This window comes from Aplidium turbinatum, chromosome 15, assembly GCF_918807975.1.
Source record: "Aplidium turbinatum chromosome 15, kaAplTurb1.1, whole genome shotgun sequence".
In the NCBI taxonomy this organism is placed as follows: Eukaryota; Metazoa; Chordata; class Ascidiacea; order Aplousobranchia; family Polyclinidae; genus Aplidium; species Aplidium turbinatum.
In genome coordinates, this window is record NC_137486.1 from 22,747,983 (window position 1) to 22,760,978 (window position 12,996).

The following is a 12,996-nucleotide window of genomic DNA, read 5'->3' on the forward strand; positions in this document are numbered from 1 at the left end:
ATCTGTTGTCTCCTATGGTGCAAGGCTTTATTGAAAATCTAACGTTGTTGAACATTTCAACGATCAAAATGAACATGTTTGTAAAATGCATCATTTTGGCTCAAGCAAGCCACGAAGAGCCTACGACAATTTGCATAACATTGATCCTGAAAATGAGCCTCCACCAAACAGCAAGTGTGCTGAGACCGTGTATGTGAACTCAAACTTATACAGCAAGGTGGCAAGAATTCTTTGGATAGGTGCAAGAAAAGAGATATAAAACAAATTACCAAGCAGATCATCAAAAAGGTAGGCTAAATTGTTTTGCCCAGTTGCTTTGAGTCTTGGTGTCTTGCTTGTTTGCTGAGTTATGAGTGTTTGTTTATTGCTGAACTACGTTTATCAACTACAGTAGAATTCGCCTATAACGGCACCTCTAGGGGATTTGCAAAAACTGACGTTATAGCCGAATTGACGTTATAGACGAACTACCGCAAACTATTCCAAAACTGTCTTTTGATTAATCATCGACATTTTCAAAGTTGTGCTTTCGCTTTCTTTTTAGTTTTGGATTGCATCCTGCTTCAAACTCAGACATTATCTTTTCTTTATTGCGTAAGATTGTGAAAAACTATGCCACGTGATAGTTTTTCACGCGGGGAAAAAAATGTTAATTAGTTTATACAGTACTGTACGTACAACTGTTGCTTTGAGTTGTTTAAAGGTCAGGTGTAGAGCTGCTTTTTACACGTGATAGTTTTTCACGCGGGAAAAAAGTTAATTCAGTTAATTAAAAGTCCCTGCTGCGAACGACGTAGCAAAATAAAGGGAAGACATTTTACAAGCAGCAGCGCTAACTGGATTAAAAGACTGACCGTTCGTGGTGAAGGTGATGGCTTAAAGTGACGTTATAAACGAACAAAAGACGTCTGGGGACCAATAAAGGGTGCTGTTACATGCGAATTGACGTTATAAGCGATGCTGTTGTAGCCGAACTACAATGTACGTAAAAGATAGGAATTCTGCCGGGACCGAGCGAAATGTGACGTAATAGGCGAATTGACGTTATAAACGAAGCCGTTATAGGCGAATTCTACTGTAATTTTATATGCTACACCATGAGTAGTCCGTCCCGATAGCTCAGTTGTCCGCCCCGATAGTTAACGCGTGACTTCGTGAACGAAGAAGCTTCAAGATCAAGCGGCGCTGGTTCGACTCTCGGGGTGTGCGCTTGAGCAATGCATTGTAAGGACTGCTCTCATTCAGCGGCACCTAATGGATGGAATAATTCCCTCGCAATAATAATTCAACAATCGTAAACTTCACTCTTTCAATCTCGGTGACCGGGCCTGCGTCAAGACTAGGGCCTCTATCAAGGCTGGTCACCGAGAATAAAGATTCAAAACCAACCAATTAATTAATTATAAAATTCTTTATGCAAAATGTTAAGGTCCTAGACATGACTTTTTGGCTCTTGCACATTTGCACTGTGTTTATTGGAAGAACAATTGAATGTTAATTTATTAAAAAACTATTTTTATTTTAAGTTTCTCCACCTAAATATCATACTGTGTTGTACATGTCATTGTGTGATTTTTGTTCTTTGCTATGCAATTTTTGTTATTCGCAATACTTTTCTAACACTTCTGTATTTATCGGAGAAAATTTAGGGCGTTGGTGTAACTCTAGGTGAAATGGTTTAATTTGGAGGTTGAAATGGTGTTGTGAGAAAACTGGAGTCTGGCAACACTACCTCAGATAGTCAGATTAGCTTCTGCTCTGCGCCGCTGCCAATAAACAAACAAGCAGAGTAAATGCAATTGTCAAAACAATGCATTGTGTAACTGAGCTGTTGGTTAGATTATGGCATAATCAGGATAATAGTAAAAGATTATAACGGGTCATTTGGTCAGTCATTACCATAAAACAAACCCACTACTTGAATGAACAAAAAGGGTTAAGCCACTGAGATTAAGAAGCACAGTCTGCTGAGTGCTGTTGGTATAAAGCAATGTTTCTCAACCTTTTTTGCAGGGATATCTAGAGAAGGGGATACGAAGGCTCACAGCGATTGCCTTATTCTGGTGACACTACCAGGGCGGTAGTTTGCAGCGCGTGAAACATGCGGTTCTTTTCAAAATTGCAGAAAGTTTTGTAGTGCAACTGGTATATACAGTGAGCTACAGAAGACAATTAGTAAATGTAACATAGAGCATATTTGAAGAATACTTCTTTGGAAAGAAAGTTGAAAAGTTACCAGAAAGCTGTTTTTCTTAACAAAGCCTTTGCGGTGGACTAAGTGTACAGCAAGTATACGGGTAGTTGAATTAACAAGTAACCATAAGCATGCAGTGAGTATCCAGGCCTGATGCTGACAGCGCAATGCAGGTTAACATAACAAGATTTATTAAACTACTATCGATGCCAATTGTTATTTTACGATAAACAGAGATTGCTTACGATAAACAATAGCCCTTCTATTGTCAGACGTAATAAAAGCCTTCATATCCCCTTCTTTAGATATCCCTGCTTTTTTGGCCCAACGCCCCCGTCATAAACTGGCAAATTTTTACCGCCTCTAAACAAAAACAATTAATTACGAAAAGCGAATATAAAACAATAAATATTATTAATAACAAAAAGTGCTCAATGCCAAGCAAAAAGCCAAGCAGAACGAATTACATCAAGTATAGGCTAGTTACCAGTCTCTAAAACCCTTACAGCCTGTTTCAGCCTAAAAGGGGTATCATCAAAAGGTCCTTATTCTAATAGAAATAGAATGCAGAAATAGAAATCAGAAGGTCATTACTCAAATATAATTCTATTTCTATTAGAATAAGGACCATTTTATGATCCCCCTTTTAGGGTGAAACAGGCTGTAAGGGTTTTAGAGACTAGTAACTATATTTGATAAAAGCAAATAGATATTGGCGAGCATGATATCAGTAGCCTGTAGGCCTACTGATAGTCAGTGTGAACCTTGGGCTTGGTGAGAAAGTGCCAGTTTCTTCACATCTGGTGTAAAGCCACTGAGAAACATTCGAAGATCACCTCATAGGAATCACCTCTTATGTCAATTGGGCTTCGCTGTTTGGAAAGTTATGTAGCAAAACAACATAGCTGAATCCCTTTTCCACCAGGTATGAGGTAGGAAATGCTACCACGAAAATACGAGCTCTTTGACAAAATCGTTACGCTGGGCGGTAGGCTAGATGGGTTAAATTAAACCAGAATGCCACCTAACAATCAAAACGCCCCCCTTAATCTGAGGTAATCATACCGCCCCTCTGTAAAATCAAAACGCCCCCTGGGGGCGGTAGCGCCCCCGTTGAGAACCACTGGTATAAAGTTTCATTTTCAGACAAGAAAATCCAAGGGTAAAGATGTCAACCGTTAAAAATATGTGATTGTGTGCTAAAATACCGTAAGCGACTGTGGTGTTTGCGACTGAAGTTTGCTCTTGATGTTATTGCATGCAAATAATTTCATTCACAAGTGTTAGCTGAATGGAGTTATTTTTTTGGCTGTGGCTATATTTACACTAGACTATATAGTGTAATAATAGCCTCATTAGTGTTGCCAGATAAGGAATTCCGCCCTAATTTGAGAAAAGTTTAAAGCTATTGAAAACAAAAACTTGCATTTTGGAATTTTTTTTAGTCCTGGGCAAAGATCAAAACCCTAAATCTTATTCTTAACTCTAACCCTTACCTTAACCCTTCCTAACTTTAATCCTAACTCTGGCAACACCTAATTGTAACCATGGCATTAAGTGTGGAAAAATAGCCACTTCCTTTATTTTTTGGCTGCGGTTATATTTACACTGTATAGTGTAATAATAGTCTCAATAGTGTTGCCAGATAAGGAGTTCTGCCATAATTTGAGAAAAGTTTGAAGTTCTTGAAAACAAAAACTTGTATTTTGAAATTTTTTTAGTCCTGGGCAAAGATCAAAACCCTAATCTTATTCCTTACCTTAATCTTTACCTTACCTTATCCTTACCTTAACTAATCTAACCCTTACCTTAACCCTTCTTAACTTTAATTCTAACTCTGGCAACACCTGGTTGTAACCATGACATTAAGTGTGGAAAAATAGCCACTTCCTTATTTTTTAGGCACAAGTCGTGTAGTGTGTGAAGCCATTACTGATCAGAGCATGAGTGACTCACACCGTATTGGTGCTGTTCAAACATCAAATGACATTAGCAAAGTGATGACACTGGGATGCGAAGATTCTGTTTATGATGCTGACCAACTTTTTGAATTTTCTATTAATCTCCAACCTCAGATAAACAAACTTCTCAATGTCGGCCATGAGTCAAACAATTGTGATATAATTGATCGATCAAAAACATGCCAAGATTCTGTTTGTTCATCTGAAACAAAACGATCCTATGAATGTTCTACATGTCACCGTGTCTTTGTTAAAAAGGCAAACTACCGATACCACCTAAAGACACATTGGTGAGTTGTGCTAGCTAGGTAGATGCTGTGATGTGGTATTGTAGATATAATTAAACGTATTGAGGAATTTTTTACAATTATGTAACTCAGCTATTGCATACAACAGTGGCAAACAGTGCAAAAGGGGTTTTGAGGGTTACAACCCCCCCCCCTTTGGCACGCGTTTGATGTCACAATATTGAGAATGATGCTTTCAGTCTCTTTGTACTTGAGAATGATGCTTTCAGTCTAAAAAAAAATTGCCTAATTTTAAACAAAACTGCATTAAAAGAGCGAGTTTTGCCAATACCAAACATTCAAACATCTCAGCCAGGAATTAGCAACAAGAAAAGTTAAACATAGAGACTTAGCTTTATTTCCGAAAAATGCCAAAGAAAACATGATCTTATCCTTTTGCTATGCCACCAGACAACACCATTTTACAGGAATATTCATACCCACATTTTTGTTGAAAATGCTCTCAGAATGCACCAAATTCAAAGTAACTTTTCAAAATTTTCTGGGGGAGGCCCCCCAGACCTCTCGCTGCTGGGCGTCGTCTTAGGCTAACACGCCGTCAACCCCCCCCCCCTTTTCAAAATTCCTGGCTTCGCCACTGGCTGTGAGTGCCTTTAAATATTACCAATCAAAGGGATCGCAAATCACTTGGCCAACATTTCTGAATTAGCCCCCCCCCTAACTTTTTTTCTGGGTGCGCTAATGAATGTGTACAGTTTTACAGCCCCAGACCCCCCGCCGTTAGGTCGTCAAAACCCCCCCCTTTCAAAATTCCTGGCTACGCTACTGGCATACAATATAGTGATGGATTAGTTGATCACTGTTTGGCAGACTAACATACATTGAAGTTAACTATGCAATAGTTGCGACAGTTTGTGCAGCTTGGATTGCTTGTTGTTTATTTGTATTTAGCTGTTTTCGTTGGAGTCCATTAATTTTCTATAAATTTTGATGCATAGCCTACGTTTTTTTTATAAAAGACTAAACTGCGATGAACCGATGATGATCACTGCTCTCCATTCAGGACAAGTTAAGGACTGCTCTCCATTCAGCAGCATCTAATGGATGGAATAATTCCCTGGCAACATGACTTCAACAATTGGAAACTCTGTCAATCTCGGTGACCGGGCCTGCGTCAGTGATTCAAAGCCTCTACAAGTATGCGAAACTGCCAGGATTAAGCTCTGCAAGAAGCTTTCCCAGTCCGAGGATAAAGATTCAATCAATCAATAGCTTTAGTTTTAGGTGCTGCCGACACCATTTTAATTCTTGCAATTATGAGATGTCATTAGAGGTCATTTACAAAAATTTAACATCAATTCTGCAACATTGGTTTGCAGTGGAAACGCATTTTATAAACATTTAAAATTTATATTAATCATAGCCACTTTTTTTCTAGGGTCAAATCTCATGTGTGTTCAATTTGCCAAAAATCGTTCTTGACAAAGCAAGCATTGTCAGTCCATGGCTCGTCTCACAATCCTGGCAACCAGCGGCCCTTTCCATGTCGACATTGCTCTAAAAGTTTCCAGACAAAGCAAAACCTGAAAAACCATGAAAACATCCACTTGGGTAAAGAGTGTTTCAATGTTGGTGACCATTCATTTTGTAACAATGGAACTATAGACTACTTTAATCTTGCAATGGCTTCCTAGCTTACAGATGCACAGTGCTGATTTTTTATAGTCGCCTGAATAACTGCCTACCAAGTTAGGTGGTTGCAAACCATTTTTTGTTTTTAATTTAACCTCTTAGAAAAATAACAAAACTTATCCTGATAGTGCATATTGGTTTAATGTCTATATGTGCCCAAGAAATGATTCAAGACAGTCATGCTCGAGTTTCATATGGCATAAAAAAGTATGTGAATATATATAGTATATGTATACATATAGTTAGAGCTCGACCGATATATCGATCAGCCGATATTAATCGGCCGATATCAGAAGTAGCCGATATATTGCATCGGCTATTTTTCGCCGATAAACATCGGCCAGCAAAAGCACACCCAAAACCAGTCATACATGCCCTTAGAAGAAACACAAGTTGTTCAAACGCGTATTTAAACTCTCGTTTTTAATTACGTGCAAGCGGCTGCACACAAGCCGTTTTTGCACGTGGTCGTGGGTATGCTCATAGGCACGACTTTTATTTTTGCACGGGGTGGCGGATAGCACAATATGGCAACCTAAAAACTTAAGCCACGGGATTTCGCTCTCCCACGATTTTTGATAGCTTCTCCCTTCAACAGCGATTATCCTGCTCGGTTCTTCCACCTCCCTGATCGTGCTAACGCCTTTTGGCAGTGGCACACTTTCGTTTCGTTCAGGCGTTTGGTCACTTTAATGCTGGCTGAAATTCTGACTAGACGCAACAAAAAATGACTCAATGGAGGGCTGCAATTTTAAACGCTTTTTCGGTGGCATCTTTAAGCTGAATAAAACTGGAATGTCGGCGAAAACTTTTACTGGACAACTTTTCGTAATTTTTTTTATGATGTAACAAGCAACTCCTATGTCAGACCAATAAATTCCCGCCTCACAGTTTGTCACGCATTGACACGCAATATTACTGCATGAAGTAGATAACAAAGTAGAAATTAAAGCATGAAGTAGATGACAGTACACTCCAATTGAAATCGGAAAATAATTCAAAATGCAAAATCTTGAGTAATTGAAAAAGGTTGCTTTTATTGTTGAGAATTGGCAGGGGGTGTAGCTTTCCTCGAATAGAATCATGTAAACGTGTAAATTTGCAGAACGTTAAAACCGCTACTTTACTAAGTGCACTTTTTAAATAAAACTCAAAAAGTTTCAAAAATTGTATTTTTTTAATGAAATTTGAAAATAGATATTCATTTAGGGGGTGGAGCTATCAATCATCGAGATAATTTTATTTCCAAGTATTTTATAGCTGTCATAATTTATAGCGATATTATGAGCAGTTTAAAATTTTTCAAAAAAGATTTTTGAGGGAGGCAATGGAAAGATCGTATTTTATTGATTAATAAATCCCATTGTAAACCTAACAAATGTAACAATGACTTATGACAAGTAACAAATAAAACGATCGCAACAACAGCAAGGAAAAAACTCGTAGCCACGTGTTGCGTAATTTTCACGTAGCTTGCTTGATGTTACGCGAGTATCATGCTTGTGACAAAAACAATCATTTTCTTCGCAATACTGTATAATATTGGTACACTTCTTGCTTTACGTTGACTTGAAGCGAAAACCATTGATCAAAAAAAGATTTAAACGTCCGTTCAAATTACATTTATTTGCAGTAAGTAATGTAACCTAAACGGAGTGGCTGCCACCCCGCCACAGCGGTTACGGGGTGGCGTGGCCACCCCGTAAGTCGGCGCCAGTGGGTATGCTTTTGAATGTCTTGTCTTGTTTTGTGCTCTTCTAGCTGCCTATTCAATTGGTGCTGCCTGGTTGTGCTTCTGTTTATCGGGCTAGTGGCGGTGACACCGGTCTTTGTGCGAATCCTAGCAGAAACTCCTGTCGTGTTGGACTGATTTACGATGATAAAAGATGTTCTCTTCTTGGCATGAATGCTGAGAAACTATGTTTTTGAACTACAATTTGAAACTGTTGAACTTTGATTGTTGAACACAAAACTTTGAAGACAAAACAGTATTGCATTTGGTTGTTTCTTTTTTGTTTGGTGTTTTTTTGTGATTAGTGTTAAGAATGATTTTTCCATTACAGCAACCAATGCATAGACTTTCTTGGACTGGTTTGTTGCTCAATAACTTTGTTGGTAACAAATTTTTCGTAGTTGATATATATCGGTTGAAATATATCGGCATCGGTCTGAAAAAGTGATATCAGTCGAGCTCTAGGTATAGTAGTACTGTAGTGGAATCATTTGATGTGCACACTGTACAACTGCACATCTCATATACAGTGTCTTTGGTGCTTCGCAATCCTTGATAAGGTGACCTACATCCTGGATGCTGGATTTGCAGTGGGCATCCACGGCTGCTCAAAGTGCTTCTTCTATGTAGTGTTTGAGCAGTGCGGGGTGAACTGGCACCTTGTCGTGGTGTGGAGGCTTGTGTGGGTATCCGTGTTCCAACAAGATGATATCCCAGACAAAGATCAAGTTCAAAACCGGTGTCTGGACGGCGCAATGTCCTCCCAGGCACACATCTCTCCATAAAATGTATTATATAATATACTATGATATAGTATGTTTAATCATTGGAAAATAATTATCAAAGCTATTATTTATTTGTCCATTTTTATAAAGGCATCAAACCTTTCCAGTGCATCCATTGCAACAAGAGCTTTCGAGAAAAGTCCTCTCTCACCAAACACTTAGTGGCGCACTCAGGAGAGAAGCCGTATGCATGCGCACACTGCCCCAAGAAATTCACCCAGGTCTGATAAAATTCTGCAAAACTTAATCAATAAAGGTATCAATGTCGTCCTTAGTATGGTGTATCCCTGCCAGGGGGAACAAACGCTAGGTCCCACCCATTAAAGTTGAGATAAATAAACGATAGTGGTTTGTTGTTGGTTAGTTTTGTATCTTTATCCTCAGACTGACAAGGCCTCTCATAGCTTATTCCACTGGTATAGTTTCGCATACTTCTAGAATGTTGAGGCTTTTATCCACAGATGCAGGCCCGGTTACCGGGATTGGCAGAGTGAAGTGTTGCCGGGAATTTATTACATCCACTTTTTGTTTTCAGTCGAGTTCTCACCAACGTCACATCACTCAGTTCCACAGCACGGAAGAGTTCGGAGGTTTCCTTCCTGCTTTAGGAGCCTCCATTGTTGCCAGGGAACTCATGATGTTAGAAGAGCTTCCATTATCGCCTGGAGGCTTATGATGATGGAGGAGCTTCCATTATCGCCTGGAAGCTCATGATGTTGGAGGAATCTCCACCATCGCCAGGAGGCTTATGATGTTGGAGGAGCTTCCATTATCGCCAGGAAGCTCATGATGTTGGAGGAGCCTTCATCGTCACCAGGGAGCTCATGATGTTGGAAGAGCATCGATGATGATGTCAATTTGAGGGCATTGTTGGTGAGACGTTATTTAATATTTGTCTAAATTTAGACAAATCTTTCAAAAGCCTAGGGTCTTGTACCAAATGTACCAGCCAACTTTGTGAGGTTGAAGTTACTGCTTCCTGTTTCATTGACTTTGATAGGGAACCGCTCTATGCACAAGGCTGAGTGGATTTTAAACTGCATTGATTTAATTTTCCAAGTCAACGATGAACATAAACTATGAGGGAAACTTTATGTTGTTGTTAGTGAAACTTCCACAATCACCTGGTGCATTACAATTGTGGTAATGAACTCGATGGTTTGGTTGACTCTTGATATTACGGACCCCATGAACATTAACGTGCTCTCCTTTAGTACTTACTGATTGTTGAATAGAATCTGATTTCCTTGTAGGTCTCATTGTGGTCGGGCATCAAACCCACGTCTCTGACACAGTCGCTAAGTTATGCTCCGAAGGGCCAGATGATCGCCAGCTCATGGCTGCCCCGACTACCCAAGCACGTGCTAGCGCTGCACTAGTAGATGACGATCATGTAGAAGATGTTTGCAAGCGCATGTTCACATTTCGTTTATCAAAGACACTTTTATACTAATTTAACATTTTAATCTTAAATAATATCTGCCTCTGCAATCTGCATACCTTTATGTTATACCCATCGTCATACCTCGGATGTATCTCGCCTATGGCGGTTGGCTTCTTGCACCACAGATTAACCCGAAATCTTGGCGACTCCTGCATCTACTTCGGTGTTGCAAGCAAGTTCAGAGCATTTATGACGTCATAATTGAGCTTTGTAGTTCTATCAAATTAACGTAGATTTGAAGTTTCATTGACACGGGGTGCTCCTTGTCTGCGAAAGACGATAGATTTGTTATAAATTGTTTTTAACTCGTTTAGTCTTCTGGCTAGTTTCATACTTGTACCTTCCAAAAGCGGGCGTCTTTAAAAGCAGCGCGCTACCAATCGATAAAAGTAGTGCGCTATCAGCTTTTGTTAGGCTGTTCAGGCTAAAATAGTTCTCGCTACCGCTACTTCTTCCGCTACTTTTTTCTTAAACTCACACAGGAAGCACTTTGTGACGCCAAAACGACGTTAAAAACGAATAATGTCCTCACAGGATGTCATTCGCTTTCAACGTCGTTATAGAAAACACGTTTCAAGTGAAATTTATTGCTACACTTGTTTCTAATACACGAGCATTTCAAAATGCTAGTTGCTGAATCCTGCCCACTTTGGCTTCAGAACATCATCTACGGAGAAAGGTCTCCTCACCGCAGCACTGGAAGGAATGGCATGGGGGTATTGCATTTCATAAAGCGAATACTATACATATGAATTATATACTATAACATACTTTTGTTATAACATAACATACTATAAATTACATACTATACATATGAATACTATAAGATGAATACTATAAATAGAATAGCCTACTAGAAAAGCTCAAGGAATTGTTTTTGTATAACAAAAAGCCTCCATAATTGACTTTTCTTTCCGTCGCTACGTTTCATGCGATGGCACCAACAGACCAAATAATTCATCCTCCGAGCCGTGACTGGTGTTGGTGCCACTCTTGTCGGTATCAACGTGGCTAAATGTTTCCTGCAAATGTGGAGTAATTTCTGTCTTAATTTTTTCACGCATTGTTGCCATAAGAAATCTCCAAAAACGAGTTATTTTTTTCACTTAAATTGGAAAAAAGCGGGAGTGCAACTGGAAGAAATGTAACCCTTCTCTGCTGCCGCCGCATTGAAAAAAATTAGTGTCGCTACTTCAATAAAAATATAACTTGGATTTTTTCCCAACCTTCACGTTGTCGATGCACGATTACCTGCAAGGTCACATTCATGGACCTCACACAGATGCTGTTGTGCTGTACAATAATATGAAGCAAAACATAATATTTGTAACTAAAATTGCTCATCGTGTAGACGAGTACTACAAGAATATGTTTCAAATAACAAAACAATCAACTTCACATAAAGATGAAATATTGCTCATACTGTCAGCAAGAACTTTACAATAAAACAAACTTCAAATAAGAACATAGTGCGCGTCGTGTCAAGTAACGAACGTTTCTACAAGAGCTTACAAATAAAATAAACATTATTTAAAAACAAAGTAACTTACTTCAAAATAGGAAAACTAATCAAAGGCAGATGCTTTTGCAAGATGATAAATTACTTGGATAACAAAAGTGTTGGATTTCAAAACTTAATAAGTTTGTACAAAACAAATCAGCAAATAAAATCAACATTCTTTTGAGGCTATTTGAAAATATAAAGTTGATCTAGTCTACTATAAAATTAGCTGATTAAGAAATATCAAAACAAAATATTAAACTTAATGCAATTAATTGCAAAGCGTCTGTATTTTCATCAATTCGTTTCACACAAACTTTGTTTTCTCAGAAAGATCAACAACAAATTGATCGTCTTCATGTAAACATTGATTCAGATTTGTTTATGTTTTTATTGCTGTTGGTATAACCTCAAGATTGGTCCTTTGAACCACAGAATGAAGAGGATTAATTGGTCAGTTGTTTAACTTAATTATTTTGGTTTCAAGTAACTTACTCGTGTTTTGTCACTTCTACTCCATTTTGTTGGTTTCTGCTTTATTGGTTTGCATGGTACTGGTTAGACAAAAGCAAACAAATATAACTAAACATGGTTGGTTGCTTGGTTTTGAATCTTTATCCTTAGACAGTTAGACTGACATATGGTGGTCTACCAATGGCAATCAGGTTGTGTTGAAATGAAAGAAATGTTAAGTTATAACACCCTATAATGCAGAATTACAAAACCTTTGATATCACAGTTTAATGAAACTTCTGTAGAGCTGAGGAAACAACTGTAGCCTGATGATGTTCGCTCTTCGTTTCCGAAGATGGCCAATGAGACTTGGATCAAGCTTTTTTAGTGTAGGCTTTGGTCAGTGTAGGCTACATGGAAACTGGGGAAACGACTAGCCTATACGTTACGTATGATCCGCGCGGTGGCGTTAACAAGTAAGCGACCGTGTACACCGCGAGGCTGACAACATTAATCTAAGGTCATAATGATGTATTGTGGCGACGCAGGCAGCAATTGATGACAAAGTGAGAACAACATCCGGTTTCATAAAGCAACCAAACATTCCCACAAAGAAAAGTAAGTTATGTCTATTTACAACACTCATGGCTGTAAGAACAAATGTGCACAAGAAAAAATTCATCTAAATCTTCAACCCTTTGTGCAAATGCCAGCATTTGATGAATGCAAAATGGCAGTACCGTCATCAACTCATCATATTTGATTTCAATGCCTGGATTACCAATTTGGAAATGGGTGACTTTTTTTTCTCTCCGCTAGCCTGTTGGAGCTAGTAAAATACAATTCAGTTAATTTGAATCGTAGAATGTTTTATCGTTGTTCCTTGGGATGGCAATGACGGATCGTGGAGTCTTAGAGATCCATTGCGTCATATCATGTTCGCAATCAAAAACTAAACTTTTGGAGTTTTCTGTTGATGTTAGACG

The 12,996-nt window shown here is 38.7% G+C and overlaps 1 protein-coding gene across 1 annotated transcript; it reads left to right on the forward strand.

The window, feature by feature from the left end:
- The first annotated feature begins 4,120 nt into the window (after positions 1-4,120).
- On the forward strand, positions 4,121-12,110 carry LOC145784630 (uncharacterized). Its single transcript, XM_082596499.1, has 5 exons — positions 4,121-4,445; positions 5,842-6,014; positions 8,703-8,833; positions 9,148-9,485; positions 9,866-12,110. The coding sequence occupies exons 1-4, from the start codon at positions 4,138-4,140 to the stop codon at positions 9,286-9,288; spliced, it is 753 nt and encodes a 250-aa protein (XP_082452625.1). The 5' UTR covers positions 4,121-4,137; the 3' UTR covers positions 9,289-9,485; positions 9,866-12,110.
- Positions 12,111-12,996: the final 886 nt, after the last annotated feature.